The sequence below is a fragment of the Papio anubis genome, chromosome 9 (assembly GCF_008728515.1).
Source record: "Papio anubis isolate 15944 chromosome 9, Panubis1.0, whole genome shotgun sequence".
NCBI lineage: Eukaryota > Metazoa > Chordata > Mammalia > Primates > Cercopithecidae > Papio > Papio anubis.
Window position 1 is genome coordinate 38,589,123 of NC_044984.1, and position 16,497 is coordinate 38,605,619.

The 16,497-nt window shown below is 37.8% G+C and overlaps 1 protein-coding gene across 13 annotated transcripts in view; it reads left to right on the plus strand.

Annotated features, from left to right (window-relative positions):
• IRAK4 (interleukin 1 receptor associated kinase 4) overlaps positions 1–16,497 on the plus strand; it is a 37,308-nt gene that overhangs the window by 14,521 nt on the left and 6,290 nt on the right. For 12 of the 13 annotated variants that reach the window (XR_634633.4, XM_009180551.4, XM_003906229.5 and 9 more), the window contains 5 exons: positions 874–938; positions 8,969–9,083; positions 9,508–9,617; positions 13,947–14,130; positions 15,313–15,375. Coding sequence is in view for 12 of the 13 variants with exons in the window: in XM_009180551.4 (XP_009178815.1) it covers positions 874–938; positions 8,969–9,083; positions 9,508–9,617; positions 13,947–14,130; positions 15,313–15,375 (537 nt within the window). In the remaining variant the exon portion in view is untranslated. The remainder of the gene's footprint in view (positions 1–873; positions 939–8,968; positions 9,084–9,507; positions 9,618–13,946; positions 14,131–15,312; positions 15,376–16,497) is intronic. The other variant, XM_021922221.2, reaches the window with a different exon arrangement.

The following is a 16,497-nucleotide window of genomic DNA, read 5'->3' on the forward strand; positions in this document are numbered from 1 at the left end:
CAGGAATAAAGAGTTGCTTCATAGTGTGCTCTATAATAAAGTTAATCTTTAGGAAATACATCATTTCAGTATGTATTTTCTTTAAATAAACATCATTCTACATAGTAGTTCTTAACATTTAAAAATATGTTGAATGCTATGGACCCTACCCCTAGAAAAATGTAGTTATGTACATATACACACAATCATACATACAATTTTGGAAGATTCACAAACTAAAGTTGAGAAGCCCTGCTCCACATAGTGCCTCATGTGTAATCAAGATTAAAATGGTAAGATACCAGGAAAACTATTTAAAAAAAAAAAAACCATGTTTGCATTACTTTTCCCATTTAAAAATAAAGTTTATGAAGTATACATTAAGAAAAAACATTAAAATTTTTTTTATCCGTGTCCTTTGTTGCCATTTCTACTGGAGTGTTCACCTTTTACTTATTGACTAGTTATATTCTAAACCTTTTGTTAAAGCCTAAAAATATCAATAGAATGCATATGTATGTGATAAAGATAGTCACTCTTTGTCATATACATTGCAGGGCTTTTGTAGGTTTTGTTTTCCATTTTGCACTAAAATTATGTATGTTTTCTGTTTCCTAGAATATTTTTTCAAATTTTTTGTGTAGTGAAATTTCATGCTATTTCATTTTGTTTCCACAACTCAGTGAAATTTATATATATTTTTCATTCCACTAACCAGCCATGGACCTTGAGCAAATTGCTAGTATTTCTAGATCTCAGTTGTTCTGTAGAATTGGGAGAATAATACCTTATTGTTTTAAAGAAAGGGAGATGAGCCAGCTGATCTCTTGATCCCTCTGAGCATTAGGAACCTTAGAATTGTGTAGTATTACATTGTATATTTTATTTTTTCAGATGGTTGATATTACTACTGAAGAACTGAAACAGCAGTTTGATCAAGAAATAAAAGTAATGGCAAAGTAAGTCTTAATTTGGCAGTGCGGTGTAGTGGAAAGGAAAAAGACAAGGAGTAAGGAACCTGGTTCACTCTAGAGTATGCCATGAACTAGTGATGTTTGCACATATATGAAATTAAAATTAAGTGTTTAGAGAAATTGAAAGTACTTTTGGCTCCATAATTCTATGATTACATATACTCATATGCCTGGAGATTAAATAGCAGTCATTTTTATTTATTTATTTATTTTGAGATGGAGTCTCACTGTGTCACCCAAGCTGGAGTGCAGTGGCACCATCTCGGCTCACTGCAACCTCTGCTTCCCAGGTTCAAGCGATTCTCCTGCCTCAGCCTCCCGAGTAGCTGGGACTACAGGTGTGTGCCATCATGCCTGGCTAATTTTTCTTGTATTTTTAGTAGAGGTGGGGTTTCACCGTGTTAGCCAGGATGGTCTTGATCTCCTGACCTCATGATCTGCCTGCCTCAGCCTCCCCAAGTGCTGGGATTACAGGCAGGAGCCACTGCGCTTGACCGCAGTCATTATTTTAAGTCACAACAAGGTTACGTGGAATTTTACTATCATGTCCTTCATTATCATGTTTTCTACTTCCAGAATTCATGAGAGATCAATTGTAGAGATACTTTAAAAACCTATCTACAGAATATATAAAGTAGCATCTATACAGCAACTAGAGTCATGTTATCTGCAAAGATAAGCATTTACTCTATGTGCTGTTATCTGAAGGCAGATATACTTTAAATAAACATCATTCTACATAGTAGTTCTTAACATTTAAAAATATGTTGAATGCTATGGACCCTACCCCTAGAAAAATGTAGTTATGTACATATACACACAATCATACATACAATTTTGGGAGATTCACAAACTAAAGTTGAGAAGCCCTGCTCCACATAGTATCCACATATATATATATCTGAAGATATATATATACTTTATATATAAAGTAGCACCTATAAAGCAACTAGAGTCATGTTATCTGCCTTCTCAGCATTGACCCTGTGTGCTGGAAAATTGTTGGACATCATCAGGAAAAGTAGGAGGGACAACAGAGGAAATGTATTCTAATTATTATAGTAATTAATAGTGGTTGATATTTGAGTGTGTACAACATTCCAGACATTGTGCTATGTACCTTATGTGCATTGTCTATCTAACCTTTACAACTGTTACAACTGCCCATTTTGTTTGTTAACTGAAATTTAGAAACATTAAATAGCTTGTCCAAGATCACGTAGCCAGTAAGTGTTAGAGATGGGATTGAAATCCAGATCTGTTTGATTGCAGAGCCTGAACTTTTGATCTGAATCCTAATGGGATTTACCAAATTATACATTAAACCCACTGCTGTAAATCACCAATCATAGTTACTTAACCTCAAGTAAGAAGAATAGACTAGAATTGACTTATGCATGGTAAAAATGATACACACTGAAAAAAAATCAAACTTTTTGTTTTTAGGATTTGTTTTCTCCACTTCTACCCCTACTCTGCAGTTCTAAAAGTAACTTGTTCACAGTAGATAATCTGGAAAATACAGGAAAATATTTTTAAAATATACAAAACCATATGCATGCAGGGCTTAATACCTAGGTGATGGGTTGATAGGTGCAGCAAACCACCGTGGCACATGTTTACATATGTAACAAACCTGCACATTCTGTACATGTGTCCCGGAACTTAATAATAATAATACAAACCATCTCTCAAATACATCACTCAGAGATAACCACTGCTAATATTTTTATATACTTGCTTCATGATGTGTGTGTAGCATTTTCCCATGTCATTAAAAATAATTTGAAAACATTTTAAATTATTGTACAACATTCTAGAATATGTGAGAATCATATTTTATTTAACCATAGCTATGTTTGTTTCTAATTTTCAGTATTAAAAATAAAGCTTCTTTAAAGTTCTTTGCACATAAATCTTTAAATGCAGTTATACTTACTTTATCATCTAGGGTAAAGTCCTAGAAAAAGAATTACTGGGTCGGAATGCATGAACTTTTTAAAGACTTTCTAAATACACATTCAAACATTCAAATGGCTTTTGAGATAGGTTTCAGTAATTTATATTACTACCAGCGCTGGGCGTGGTGGCTCACGCCTGTAATCCCAGCACTTTGGGAGGTCGAGGCGGGCGGATCACAAGGTCACCAGATGGAGACCATCCTGGCTAACACGGTGAAACCCCGTCTCTACTAAAAATACAAAAAACTAGCCAGGGGAGGTGGCGGGCGCCTGTAGTCCCAGGTATTCGGGAGGCTGAGGCAGGAGAATGGCGTGAACCTGGGAAGCGGAGGTTGCAGTGAGCCGGCTCATGCCACTGCACTCCAGCCTGGGCGACAAAGCGAGACTCCGTCTCAAAATAAATAAATAAATAAATAAATTTATATTACTACCAGCAATGCATTACAATTTCAAACTTTACTGGTTCCTTATCTTCATTTAATATCATTCCTTTTTTTTTTTTTTTTTTTTTTGAGATGGAGTCTCGCTCTGTCGCCCAGGCTGGAATGCAGTGGCACAATCTCGGCTCACTGCAAGCTCGCTCTCCCGGGTTCACACCATTCTCCTGCCTCAGCCTCCTGAGTAGCTGGGACTACAGGCACTCGCCACCACACCCGGCTAATTTCGTTTTGTATTTTTAGTAGAGACGGCGTTTCACCATGTTAGCCAGGATGGTGTTGATCTCCTGACCTTGTGATCCACCTACTTCGGCCTCCCAAAGTGCTGGGATTACAGGCGTGAGCCACCACGCCCAGTTTATTATTACTATTATTTAGTAAGTGCCAATCTCTGGACCTTACTAGCAGAATGATCTTGGCCAAGTTTCTTAACTTTCTATTCGTTAATTTTCTCATCTATAAAACAGGATAATAGTACTTAAGTTATTGTGAGGATTAAATAAAGCAGGTAAATCACTTGCCACAATGCCTCGTATATAGTATAAACTCAGCAAATGTTAATTACTCATGTTTAAAATATGCCAATTTGATGGAAAATGGAACACTTATTGCTTTAATTTGCGCTTCTTAAAATATTTATGAGAATAGAAGAAGTCGTATTTGATATAATGAACTGCTAGAATTGTGGATAGTTTTGAATGAACAAAATGAATAAGCACTTAAATAAATAAAACACTTATCTTGTGCCAGATACGTTTCTAGGCTGTCATGTTTACATTTTCTCATTTAATTGTCTCAGCATCTGTATTACATAATAGGTACTATTTTCTGCATTTAGCTGATAAAGGAGCTGAGGCTCAGTAAGGCTGTTAACTTGCCATAGGTCACCTATCCAGGAGGGGGCAGAGCTAGACTTTAAATTTAGGATGTATAACTCTGAGCCCTGTGTTCTTTCATCTTACCACAGATGCCTGCCACTTTATTATATCGTAGGTCTCTTTAGTTTTATTATTCTCAAGTATATAAAGACACTCAAATTAGGTTATAAATAATCCAGTGTTATTAAAGATCAAAAACATGTAAATTAGATGTGATTCAAGATCATGTCTGTAAATCAGTGCTTTGAGTTTGTTAGAAAATTCTTGACAGTATTAGCATAAAAATACAATGGACTTCCTGAAATCTTATTTGTGCCATCATTGAATATTGGGCTAAAGAAATTGAACATCAGCCTAGTCCTTAACCAAACTTATCACAAGTTCCAATAATCTGAATTATTTAGCTTTTACTGTAAAATAGAAAGGTTTGGCCAGGTGTAGTGGCTCATGCCTGTAATCCCAATACTTTGGGAGGCCAAGGTGGTAGGATCGCTTGAGGCCAGCGGTTTGAGACCAGCCTGGGAAACACACAGTGAGACTTCATCTCTACAAAAAAATTTAAAAAGTACCTGAGTGTGGTATGTACCAGTAGTCCAAGCTACTTGGGAGGATGAGGCAGAAGGATTACTTGAGTCCAGATGGTCGAGGCCACAGTAAGCTATGATTGTACCACTGCACTGCAGCCTGGGCAACAGAGTTAGACCCTGTCTCAAAAAAAAAAAAGAAAAGAAAATAGATTTTACTTCTTTTTTTTTTTTTTGTTCATGTTGTCTTTACTTTTATTAACCTTTAGAGAATTATTAAGTAGTTCTTCATTTTAGCCTATCAAGTTGGGTTAAACATTTAACGCATAAATTATTACAGGCATAAATACCATACTAGATCTATTTAGAATTTAAGTGAAGGCAGTGATATGTTACTTTTTTTTTTTTTTTTTATACTTTAAGTTCTAGGGTACATGTGCAGGTTTGTTACATATGTATACTTGTGCCATGTTGGTGTGCTGTACCCATCAACTCGTCAGCACCCATCAACTCATCATTTACATCAGTTATGACTCCCAATGCCATCCCTCCCCACTCCCCATAATAGGCCCCGGTGTGTGATGTTCCCCTTCCTGTGTCCATTTCTTCTAGATTTTCTAGTTTATTGGCATAAAGGTGTTTATAGTATTCTCTGATGGTAGTTTGTATTTCTGTGGGGTTGGTGGGGATATCCCCTTTATCATTTTTTATTGCGTCTATTTGATTCTTCTCTCTTCCGTTCTTTATTAGTCTTGCTAGCGGTCTGTCAATTTTGTTCATCTTTTCAAAAAACCAACTCCTGGATTCATTGATTTTTTGGAGGGTTTTTTGTGTCTCTATCTCCTTCAGTTCTGCTCTGATCTTAGTTATTTCTTGCCTTCTGCTAGCTTTTGAATGTGTTTGCTCTTGCTTCTCTAGTTCTTTTAATTGTGATGTTAGGGTGTCTATTTTAGATCTTTCCAGCTTTCTCTTGTGGGCATTTAGTGCTATAAATTTCCCTCTCCACACTGCTTTAAATGTGTCCCAGGGATTCTGGTATGTTGTATCTTTGTTCTCATTGGTTTCAAAGAACATCTTTATTTCTGCCTTCATTTCGTTGTGTACCCAGTAGTCATTCAGGAGCAGGTTGTTCAGTTTCCATGTAGTTGAGCGGTTTTGATTGAGTTTCTTAGTCCTGAGTTGTAGTTTGATTACACTGTGGTCTGAGAGACAGTTTGTTATAATTTCTGTTCTTGTACATTTGCTGAGGAGTGCTTTACTTCCAATTATGTGGTCAATTTTGGAATAAGTACAATGTGCTGAGAAGAATGTATATTCTGTTGACTTGGGGTGGAGAGTTCTGTAGATGTCTATTAGGTCTGCTTGGGGCAGAGTTGAGTTCAATTCCTGGATATCCTTGTTAACCTTCTGTCTCGTTGATCTGTGTAATGTTGACAGTGGGGTGCTGAAGTCTCCCATTATTATTGTATGGGAGTCTAAGTCTCTTTGTAAGTCTCTAAGGACTTGCTTTATGAATCCGGGTGCTCCTGTATTGGGTGCATATATATTTAGGATAGTTAGCTCTTCCTGTTGAATTGATCCCTTTACCATTATGTAATGGCCTTCTTTGTCTCTTTTGATCTTTGATGGTTTAAAGTCTGTTTTATCAGAGACTAGGATTGCAACCCCTGTTTTTTTTGTTTGTTTGTTTGTTCTCCATTTGCTTGGTAGATCGTCCTCCATCCCTTTATTTTGAGCCTATGTGTGTCTCTGCATGTGAGATGGGTCTCCCGAATACAGCAGTCTGGACTCTTTATCCAATTTGTCAGTCTGTGTCTTTTAATTGGACGATTTAGTCCATTTACATTTAAGGTTAATATTGTTATGTGTGAACTTGATCCTGTCATTGTGATATTAGCTGATTAATTTGCTCGTTAGTTGATGCAGTTTCTTCCTAGCATCAATGGTCTTTACATTTTGGCATGTTTTTGCAATGGCTGGTACCGGTTGTTCCTTTCCATGTTTAGTGCTTCCTTCAGGGTCTGTTGTAGGGCAGGCCTGGTGGTGACAAAATCTCTAAGTATTTGCTTGTCTGTAAAGGATTTTATTTCTCCTTCACTTATGAAACTTAGTTTGGCTGGATATGAAATTCTGGGTTTAAAATTCTTTTCTTTAAGAATGTTGAATATTGGCCCCCACTCTCTTCTGGCTTGGAGAGTTTCTGCCGAGAGATCTGCTGTTAGTCTGATGGGCTTCCCTTTGTGTGTAACCCGACCTTTCTCTCTGGCTGCCCTTAACATTTTTTCCTTCATTTCAACTTTGGTGAATCTGACAATTATGTGTCTTGGAGTTGCTCTTCTCGAGGAGTATCTTTGTGGCATTCTCTATATTTCCTGAATTTGAATGTTGGCCTGCCTTACTAGGTTGGGGAAGTTCTCCTGGATGATATCCTGCAGAGTGTTTTCCAACTTGGTTCCATTTTCCCCCTCACTTTCAGGCACCCGAATCAGATGTAAATTTGATCTTTTCACATACTCCCATACTTCTTGAAGGCTTTGTTCATTTCTTTTTCCTCTTTTTTCTTTAGACTTCTCTTCTTGCTTCGTTTCATTCATTTGATCTTCAATCGCTGATACTCTTTCTTCCAGTTGATCGAGTCGGTTACTGAAGCTTGTGCATTTGTCATGTATTTCTCATGTCATGGTTTTTATCTCTGTCAGTTCGTTTATGGCCTTCTCTGCATTGATTATTCTAGTTATCAATTCTTCCATTCTTTTTTCAATATTTTTAGTTTCTTTGCGCTGAGTACATAATTCCTCCTTTAGCTCTGAGAAGTTTGATGGACTGAAACCTTCTCTCAACTCGTCAAAGTCATTCTCCATCCAGCTTTGATCCATTGTTGGCGATGAGCTGCGTTCCTTTGGAGGGGGAGATGCGCTCTGATTTTTTGAATTTCCAGCTTTTCTGCCCTGCTTTTTCCCCATCTTTGTGGTTTTATCTGCCTTTGGTCTTTGATGATGATGACGTACTGGTGGGGTTTTGGCATGAGTGTCCTTTCTGTTTGTTAGTTTTCCTTCTAATAGTCAGGACTTTCAGCTGTAGGTCTGTTGGAAATTGCTTGAGGTCCACTCCAGACCGTGTTTGCCTGGGTATCAGCAGCGGGGCTGCAGAAGATAGAATATTGCTGAATAGCGAGTGATCCTGTCTGATTCTTGCTCTGGAAGCTTCGTCTCAGGGGTGTACCCCACCGTGTGAGGTGTGGGGTGTCGGTCTGCACCTAGTGGGGGATGTCTCCCAGTTAGGCTACTCAGAGGTCAGGGACCCACTTGAGCAGGCAGTCTGTCCATTCTCAGATCTCAACCTCCGTGTTGGGAGATCCACTGCTCTCTTCAAAGCTGTCAGACAGGGTCATTTGCATCTGCAGAGCTTTCTGCTACTTTTTGTTTAGCTGTGCGCTGTCCCCAGAGGTGGAGTCTACAGAGACGGGCAGGCCTCCTTGAGCTGCTGTGGGTTCCACCCAGTTCGAGCTTCCCAGCGGCTTTGTTTACCTACCTAAGCCTCAGCAATGGTGGGCGCCTCTCCCCCAACCTCTGCAATTAGATCTCAGACTGCTGTGCTAGCAATGAGGGAGGCTCTGTGGGTGTGGGACCCTCCTGGCCAGGTGTGGGATATAATCTCCTAGTGTGCCATTTGCTAAGACCCTTGGTAAAGCACAGTATTAGGGTGAGAGTTACCCGATTTTCCAAGTGTTGTGTGTCTCAGTTCCCCTGCCTAGGAAAAGGGATTCCCTTCCCCCTTGCGCTTCCCAGGTGAGGCGATGCCTCGCCCTGCTTCAGCTGTGGCTGGTCAGGCTGCACCAGCTGACCAGCACCTATTGTCTGGCACTCCCCAGGGAGATGAACCCAATACCTCAGTTGAAAATGCAGAAATCACCCGTCTTCTGTGTCACCCATGCTGGGAGCTGGAGACTGGAGCTGTTCCAATTTGGCCATCCTGCTCCGGGACCCAGATTTTACTTCTAATGTTGATTAATATTGGCTGAAAAGAGAACTATTTGCAGAAAATTATAAATAGTTACAATAAACATATATAAACATAAACATAATGTTAGAAATTATATATAACATACTATTTTTTTCTCTTTTTTTCTATTAAAACTTTGAATAACTTCCAACCTACAACTGACTATATAAGTATATATTATAATAATTTTGCATGAAAAATTGTTTGTCACAGGTGTCAACATGAAAACTTAGTAGAACTACTTGGTTTCTCAAGTGATGGAGATGACCTCTGCTTAGTATATGTTTACATGCCTAATGGTTCATTACTAGACAGACTCTCTTGCTTGGTAAGCTATTTGTTCATCAGATTGTTTGGCTTTTTGTTTATATGCTGGAGTATTAATACTCATTTTGTTACTGGATTATTTAAACCAAATTCGCTTTCATATTTTTCCTGCTCTATGAAAATTATACAGTTGATATGTCAGCAACTGGGTTGCCATTTTATTAGGTGGTAATCCTAAATATAAAATTCAGTCAAGACTATACTAGGAAGATGCTTTTATATATTTTTATCTTCAAATAAGAAATGTAATCACCCATTTGAGCTTAATTGGAGATTATTTTTAATAACTTAAAAATGTAGTCCTAAATTATTAGTGATATAGCATCATCTTCAGTTGTTGCCTAGAAAAATACTCTGTGTTATATAGTCTCTGTAGATTTTTTATTATTCTTTCTAGTTTTTAATTTGGTTTATTTCTTTACAAGGATGGTACTCCACCACTTTCTTGGCACATGAGATGCAAGATTGCTCAGGGTGCAGCTAATGGCATCAATTTTCTACATGAAAATCATCATATTCATAGAGATATTAAAAGGTAAATGCTACTGTTTAAAAGCTTTTGGAAAGCTGTCTTTAAAGAATAGTTTGCTGTTACTCTATTCACTATTCACATGCATGTCTTAACCTAGAGCACCTGGACTTTTTCCCATCACTCCATGAAAGCTCTTCTCAATAAGGACATCTGTAATCTCCTTTATTCCAAGCCCAGTGACCTACTTTCAGTACTCATCCTACTTGACCTTTTTTATTTGTTTTAATAGTAGTTTATTCTGTTCTTCTTGACCCTTTTGCCTTATGGAAATTAGTTGTTTTCTTAGTTTATGGATCACCATTCTTTTCTGAATCACCTTCATCCTTCATGAGTACTTTTCAGTTCTCTTTCTTTCTTGTTTATTTATCTAGTTAAATATTTACCTACTATAAGTAACATATTAATATATAGAGCTCAACATCAATCAAATCACAAAATAACAGTACACACATATATATTATATATAATATAGTATAGTATATAGGATTAATATAAAGAACATTTTCCAAGAAAGTGATATTTAAGCAGAGATTCAAAGAATGGGCAGGAAATAAGTAGGCACAATTTGAGGGTAACTGTAGAATAGATGATGGGGAAAAGAACATTCTAGGCAGAAGGAACTGCATTTGTAAGACCAGTGGTGAGAGAAAATATGGGAGCATGATGAGTTACAAGAAATGAAATATGCTTTGGGAGCCAAGACAGTAGGATCATTTGAGGCCAGGAGTTGCAGACCTGATTACATTCCCTGGACAACATAGCAAGACCTCATCTTTACAAAAAAATTAGTCAAACCTGGTAATGCATGCCTACACTTCCAGATGCTGGGGTGGCTGAGGAGGGAGGATGCTTGAGCCCAGGAGTTCAAGGCTGAAGTGAGCTATGATCATGCCACTGCTCTCCAACCTGGGTAATAAAGCAAGACTCTGTCTGAAAAAAAACAATGAATAAATGCAGTATGACTGAGATGCAGAAAGTTATGGGGTGGTGGATTGAAGATAAAACTACAGAGAAGTGTAGGAAGCTAAGTCCTATAGGACGTAATGGGCCAAGGTAAGGCTTTTAGTTTTATCTCAAGTGTAATGAGATGCCATTGAAATTTTTAAGTAGGAATGTGGCATCATCTTTAAGTTTTGCAAAGATGATTTTGACTCTAATGTAGAGAACAGTTTATAAGAAGAAACAGTTAGTAGGCTATCATAGGTGGCAGTTCATATGAAGAGAGGTGAGCAGATTAGAAAGATTAAAATGGCAAAGCTTGTTGATACCTTGGCTATGCAGGGGTTCAGGAAGAGGGAAGTATCATGAATGACTCCCGGAATAATGGCATCCAGACTTGTATTCTGGAATGATTATGGCATGATTCACTTATATAGAAAGGACCAAAAAAAGACCTGGTTAGGTTGGGGTTAGAGAGATGGTTAGAAAATGTGAATTCTCCTTTGTACGTGTTGTCATTGAGGTTCTTTTAAGATATAGTATAGAAGTAGAGATGTTAGTGTGATATACAGATTTGGAGCTGATGGTCTGAGCTGAAGATATAAATGTGTGTATTACTTGCATACAGGTGATAATTGAAGTGACTGTATTCACTTGAGGGGAGATGTAGATTAAGAAAAGGTCAGGAGATCGAGACCATCCTGGCGAACACGGTGAAACCCCGTCTCTACTAAAAATACATAAAAAACTAGCCAGGCGAGGTGGCGGGCGTAGTCCCAGCTACTCGGGAGGCTGAGGCAGGAGAATGGAGTAAACCCGGGAGGCGGAGCTTGCAGTGAGCTGAGATCCGGCCACTGCACTCCAGCCTGGGCTACAGAGCGAGACTCCGTCTCAAAAAAAAAAAAAAAAAAAAAAGAAAAGGTCACAAGATTAAGTCTTGAGGAACCCCAAGACTTAATGGCCAAATAGAAGGGATGATCACAAAAAGGAATCTCAGGAAGTACACATACAGAGAAAGGTAAGGTGAAAACCTGCAGAGTGTGGAGTCCCTGAAAATGAGGAAAGAAAGTGTTTCCCAAGAGGGAGTAGTCAAAAAGAGTCAAGTGCTTTAATCATTGGATTAGCATCATCATTGTCTTTGGTGACTTTATGGAAACCCATTTCCATGTAGTAATTGGTTTAGAAATCACATTGTAGTTGAGAGAGTGAGAGCTAGAGAACTGAGATAGGAGTACAGACAAGTCTTTTAAGACATGTTACTAAGGGGACAGCTAGAAATAGATATGTCATTCAGGAAACATTTTTTTTTTTTTTAAGAGAGCAGAGACTAAACTGTGCTTGTCTGCCTATAGGAAGGATCCAGATTAAGAGGGAGAGGATACCGTGGAAGAGAGAAATGGGATTATGTGTTCAGTAGGGTTCCTGAGAATGTAAGCAGCTCGAGCAGAGGAACTGACCCTAGATGAGAAAAGAAACACCATCTCCTATCCTTCATGTATTGTTGGTACTTTCCCATGTTCTTATCATTGTCTCTTTTCTCCCTATATGTTCTTTTTTTTTTTTTTTTTTGAGACGGAGTTTCACTCTTGTTACCCAGGCTGGAGTGCAGTGGCGCAATCTTGGCTCACTGCAGCCTTCGCCTCCTGGGTTCAAGAGATTCTCGAGCCTCAGCCTCCTGAATAGCTTGGATTACAGGCATGCACCACCACGCTCTGCTAATTTTGTATTTTTAGTAGAGATGGGATTTCTCCATGTTGATCAGGTTGGTCTCGAACTCCTGACCTCAGGTGATCTGCCCACCTTGGCCTCCCAAAGTGCTGGAATTACAGGCGTGAGCCACCCTCCCGGCTTCTCTCCGTGTGTTTTTGCTGAGTGATATTATGTTGATTTTAACTGCTACTTATATGTGAGTGTTTTTCGAATCTGTATTATAAGCTTCCAGTCCTGGATTTTTAGTATCCCCGTACCAAAAACACTGCATCTGGGTATCCCACAGTAACCTTTAAGTCAGCACGTGAGAAATCAAACTCATCAGGTCTCTCCAACCTAAAGTCTTTCCACATTTCCTTTCTGATCCAGTGAAGTCACTATTCATTCTCTCTCTCAAGCTGAAGACGTTCTCATTCTCTGTATCATGCTAATTACAAAATTCTGTTGAGTGAGCCTCAAAATTTTCACTTTCCATTTATCCCATGTTATGACCATTTAGACCCTCATTATCTCTCATTTGCTTTGTTACAAACCTTTGTAGTCAACCTAAATCCAGCCTATCAGTCCTCATCTATTCACTACAGTGCTACCAGGTCATGGTCCTAAAAGTTAAGTCTAATAACATCAGTTTCCTACTGTGAAAACTTTAGCTGGTAGCCTGTTGCTCACAGGATAAAATTCAAATAATCTCCATGTTTCTAGGACACTTATTCCTTGAAGTTGACCATGTACACCATATCATATTTTCGTCACTCTGTAGCTGTTACTCCATTTGCCTGGAGTGCCTTTCTTTCCCTCATGTAACTATCAACTTCTAATAATCCTTCGATACTAAGCACACTTGTCACCCTCTGTTTGAAATTTTTCCTGCTTTTTCCAGGCACATGGTTGTTCTCTCAGCATTTTGTACCTAATATTACCATTGTTTTAAAAAATTATTTATGCCTTTGTCACAGACAAGATTTTAAGACTCCCCCATGCCCAGCAGTGAGCTTAAATACTATACGACATAGGGAGTTCTCAATAAGATTGTGTTGAATGAAAGTATGAAAGCATATAATGAATTAATTGAGATATTTTGGCCATATTTTTTTCTCTTCAAAAGCCAGATAGTACAGAACAAAAGAATAAAGAAATGCATAATTGAGATACTTTGGTTGGAAATTTGTTTTTAAATGAATTGATACATATTAAGAAAGGAATTTTTTTTTTTTTTTTTTTTTTTTTTTTTTTTTTTTTGAGACGGAGTCTCGCTCTGTCACCCAGGCTGGAGTGCAGTGGCCGGATCTCTGCTCACTGCAAGGAAAGGAATTATTAAAGGTGCCTTGGAAGACTTTGTAGTAATTTACCCTATAATAAATTATTTGTGGAATAATGAAAATATCTCTTACTAATGTAGACAGTTTTATTTCATTTTTATTCTCCTAAATTTTTTCCTCAAGAAACATAAAAAAAGAGGACAGTTGCTTCTCTTTAGCTATAATCTGAGTTCTAGGTTTATTAATAGAAATTTTAGGCTTTTATGATGCATACTATAAAATGTTATACTCTGTAAATATGTATGTACATAGACATGTATGCATATACATATATACATGCATACATACATTTAGCTAAGGAACTGTTTGACTTTTTTGGGGTGGGGAAAACATTTTTTTTCTTCAAACTTTACATTTTTTTCAGTGCAAATATCTTACTAGATGAAGCTTTTACTGCTAAAATATCTGACTTTGGCCTTGCACGGGCTTCTGAGAAGTTTGCCCAGACAGTCATGACTAGCAGAATTGTGGGAACAACAGCTTATATGGCACCTGAAGCTTTGCGAGGAGAAATAACACCCAAATCTGACATTTACAGCTTTGGTGTGGTAAGTTCCATATACATAATTAGTAAAAATAGTCATTCTGCTATAATTGTGGAAATGAAGTAGAATATTATTTAATACACCCATCTTGTTTAGCTCTCTTAGGTAACAACACAAGTTTTTCACATTAACCTCTACTTATACCAGAAAGTTTGTAAAAACTTCTTCCAATGTGTAAAACTTTTGAATTGATTTTTGAAATGACTACAAGAAATGATTTTCTTGCCATCTGTGTTTATGAATTAGCATGACACCCAATGCATTAAATGAATCGTGTCATACAGTATATACTTTAGTCTCACATTTTTCGACATTTACTAATCTACCTGTCTATTCCCAATAAATTTTAAGATAGAGTAAGAGATAGGTGTGGGTGGTTGGAGAAGCCAAGGGCTTTTTCTTCAATTTGTTTTTTCATATGTGTTCCATATATGGAAATTTAACTTCATAGCACTGTGAAAACAAGGCATAGGACTGTAGAATATGCCTAATGTTTAGAAAATAATATTCTCCTAAGAGCCAGAGAAAATTATTCTTGTGAAGAATCCCTAAGAGGCAGGAAAAGGATTGGGAGTTCCCAGAACATACGTTGAGTGGGGCTGACTCCTTAGTAGAATTGCCAATAGAAAAGAGCTGCTTATGGTCATGATGGGGTCCGAGATATCCCTGAAGGAGGGATGGCGAGAAATGCCCAAAGCTCGTGTTCTTTCTACTTTAATATCTAAAAGACATAGCCTTGTATAGAATGATTAATCAAATTTTGTAACCAAGATTCATATTCCTTCTAGTTTATATTTATTTTTGTCTTGAGTATTATATATATAATTTATTAGTATCATGTATAATATATGTATATTTTAGAGACAAGGCCTCACTTGGTCACCCAGGCTGAGTGCAGTGGTGGAATTACGGCTCACTGCAGCCTCAACCTCCTAGGCTCTAGTGATCCTCTCACTTCAGCCTCCCAAGTAGCTGGGACTACAGATATGTGCTACCACACCCGGCCAATGTTTTTTAAAATTTTTTGTAGAGACAGGGTCTCCCTGTTGCCCAGGCTGGTCTTGAAGTCCTGGGCTCAAGTTATCCTCCCACATCTGTCTCCCAGAGTGCTGGGATTACAGGTGTTAGCCACCATGCCCAGCCTGTCTTGTGTATTATATTAATGAAATTTTTTTGTCTTAATAGGTTTTACTAGAAATAATAACTGGACTTCCAGCCGTGGATGAACACCGTGAACCTCAGTTATTGGTAATTGAAATATTCGTTTTCCTCAATCCTTTTTTCTCTGCTTTTGTAGTCTAAATTTATATGGATAAATTTGACATCTAGAAATAACATTTTCTGTTGGCAGTCTTTCCATTGGCTATTACACAATAGCATATGGAAAAAGCATTAAATACTTTTCATTCTCAGCTCTCCCATGAAGTATTTGTGAAGCCTAGAAAAGTCACTTACGTATTCTTTGTTCTGATTTCTTTGTGGGTAACATGAAAATAGAACTAAATGATTTCTGAGGTCCTCTTTAGCTTATGTTTATTTTGTTACTTTCAGGGTGGCTACTCTTAATAACAGTGTTTTCAACATTTTCAGAAAGGAAAAAAATGGCTTCCATTCAAATTTCTCTCAGAATAAAATTGCTAGTAAAAGTTCTCTACTTATTTCTATCATGGGGTATTTTATTTACAAAGTTACAATAAAAAACATACCAAATTTGCTATTGTTAGGAAAAACTCAAATCATGTATTTCCTTTGCTCTCATACCACAGCAACAATCAACACAGAAGATTTCTGTGACCAAATGTGAGTGGGGAGGATTTCCCTCCACCAACAAGCAGGCAGTCTACTTTGCAGCGAAAGTCAGCTGGATCTCCTCCAATTTAATTCTGACACTATGTTCCTAGAGATAGCATCAGAATCAGATCCCACAGGTTAAGGGCTCAGTCCCCGAGACTGCGATCCCACCAGACACCAGTCGCAAGTTTAGGCCTCCAGAACTTCTGACCAACTGCCTTCAAGTGGGAGTTCCTATGACCTCCTCTGTGGGTATGGAGGGCTCAAGATTGAACCCAGATTGATTCACTAACTTGCATGCAGCATATACTTTACCTAAGTTTTCCATCATTTTGCCTAAGGCTTTTTCTTTCAAAATATATAAAAGCCTCAAAACTTTGGCTTGAGTAAGGATGAAATGCAGAAAAACATAAGCTCTATCTCAGTCACAAGTTTTGCATTTCATCATATAATAGTGAAAATCATAAATCTTTGGAGAATTACACTCTTTCACCCATTCTTAAGGTTTGACTGTGATGTGACTCTAAAGTAATAAGATTTTTGTACAAGCACAGTTAAAAAAAAAATGATCCTTTGAAG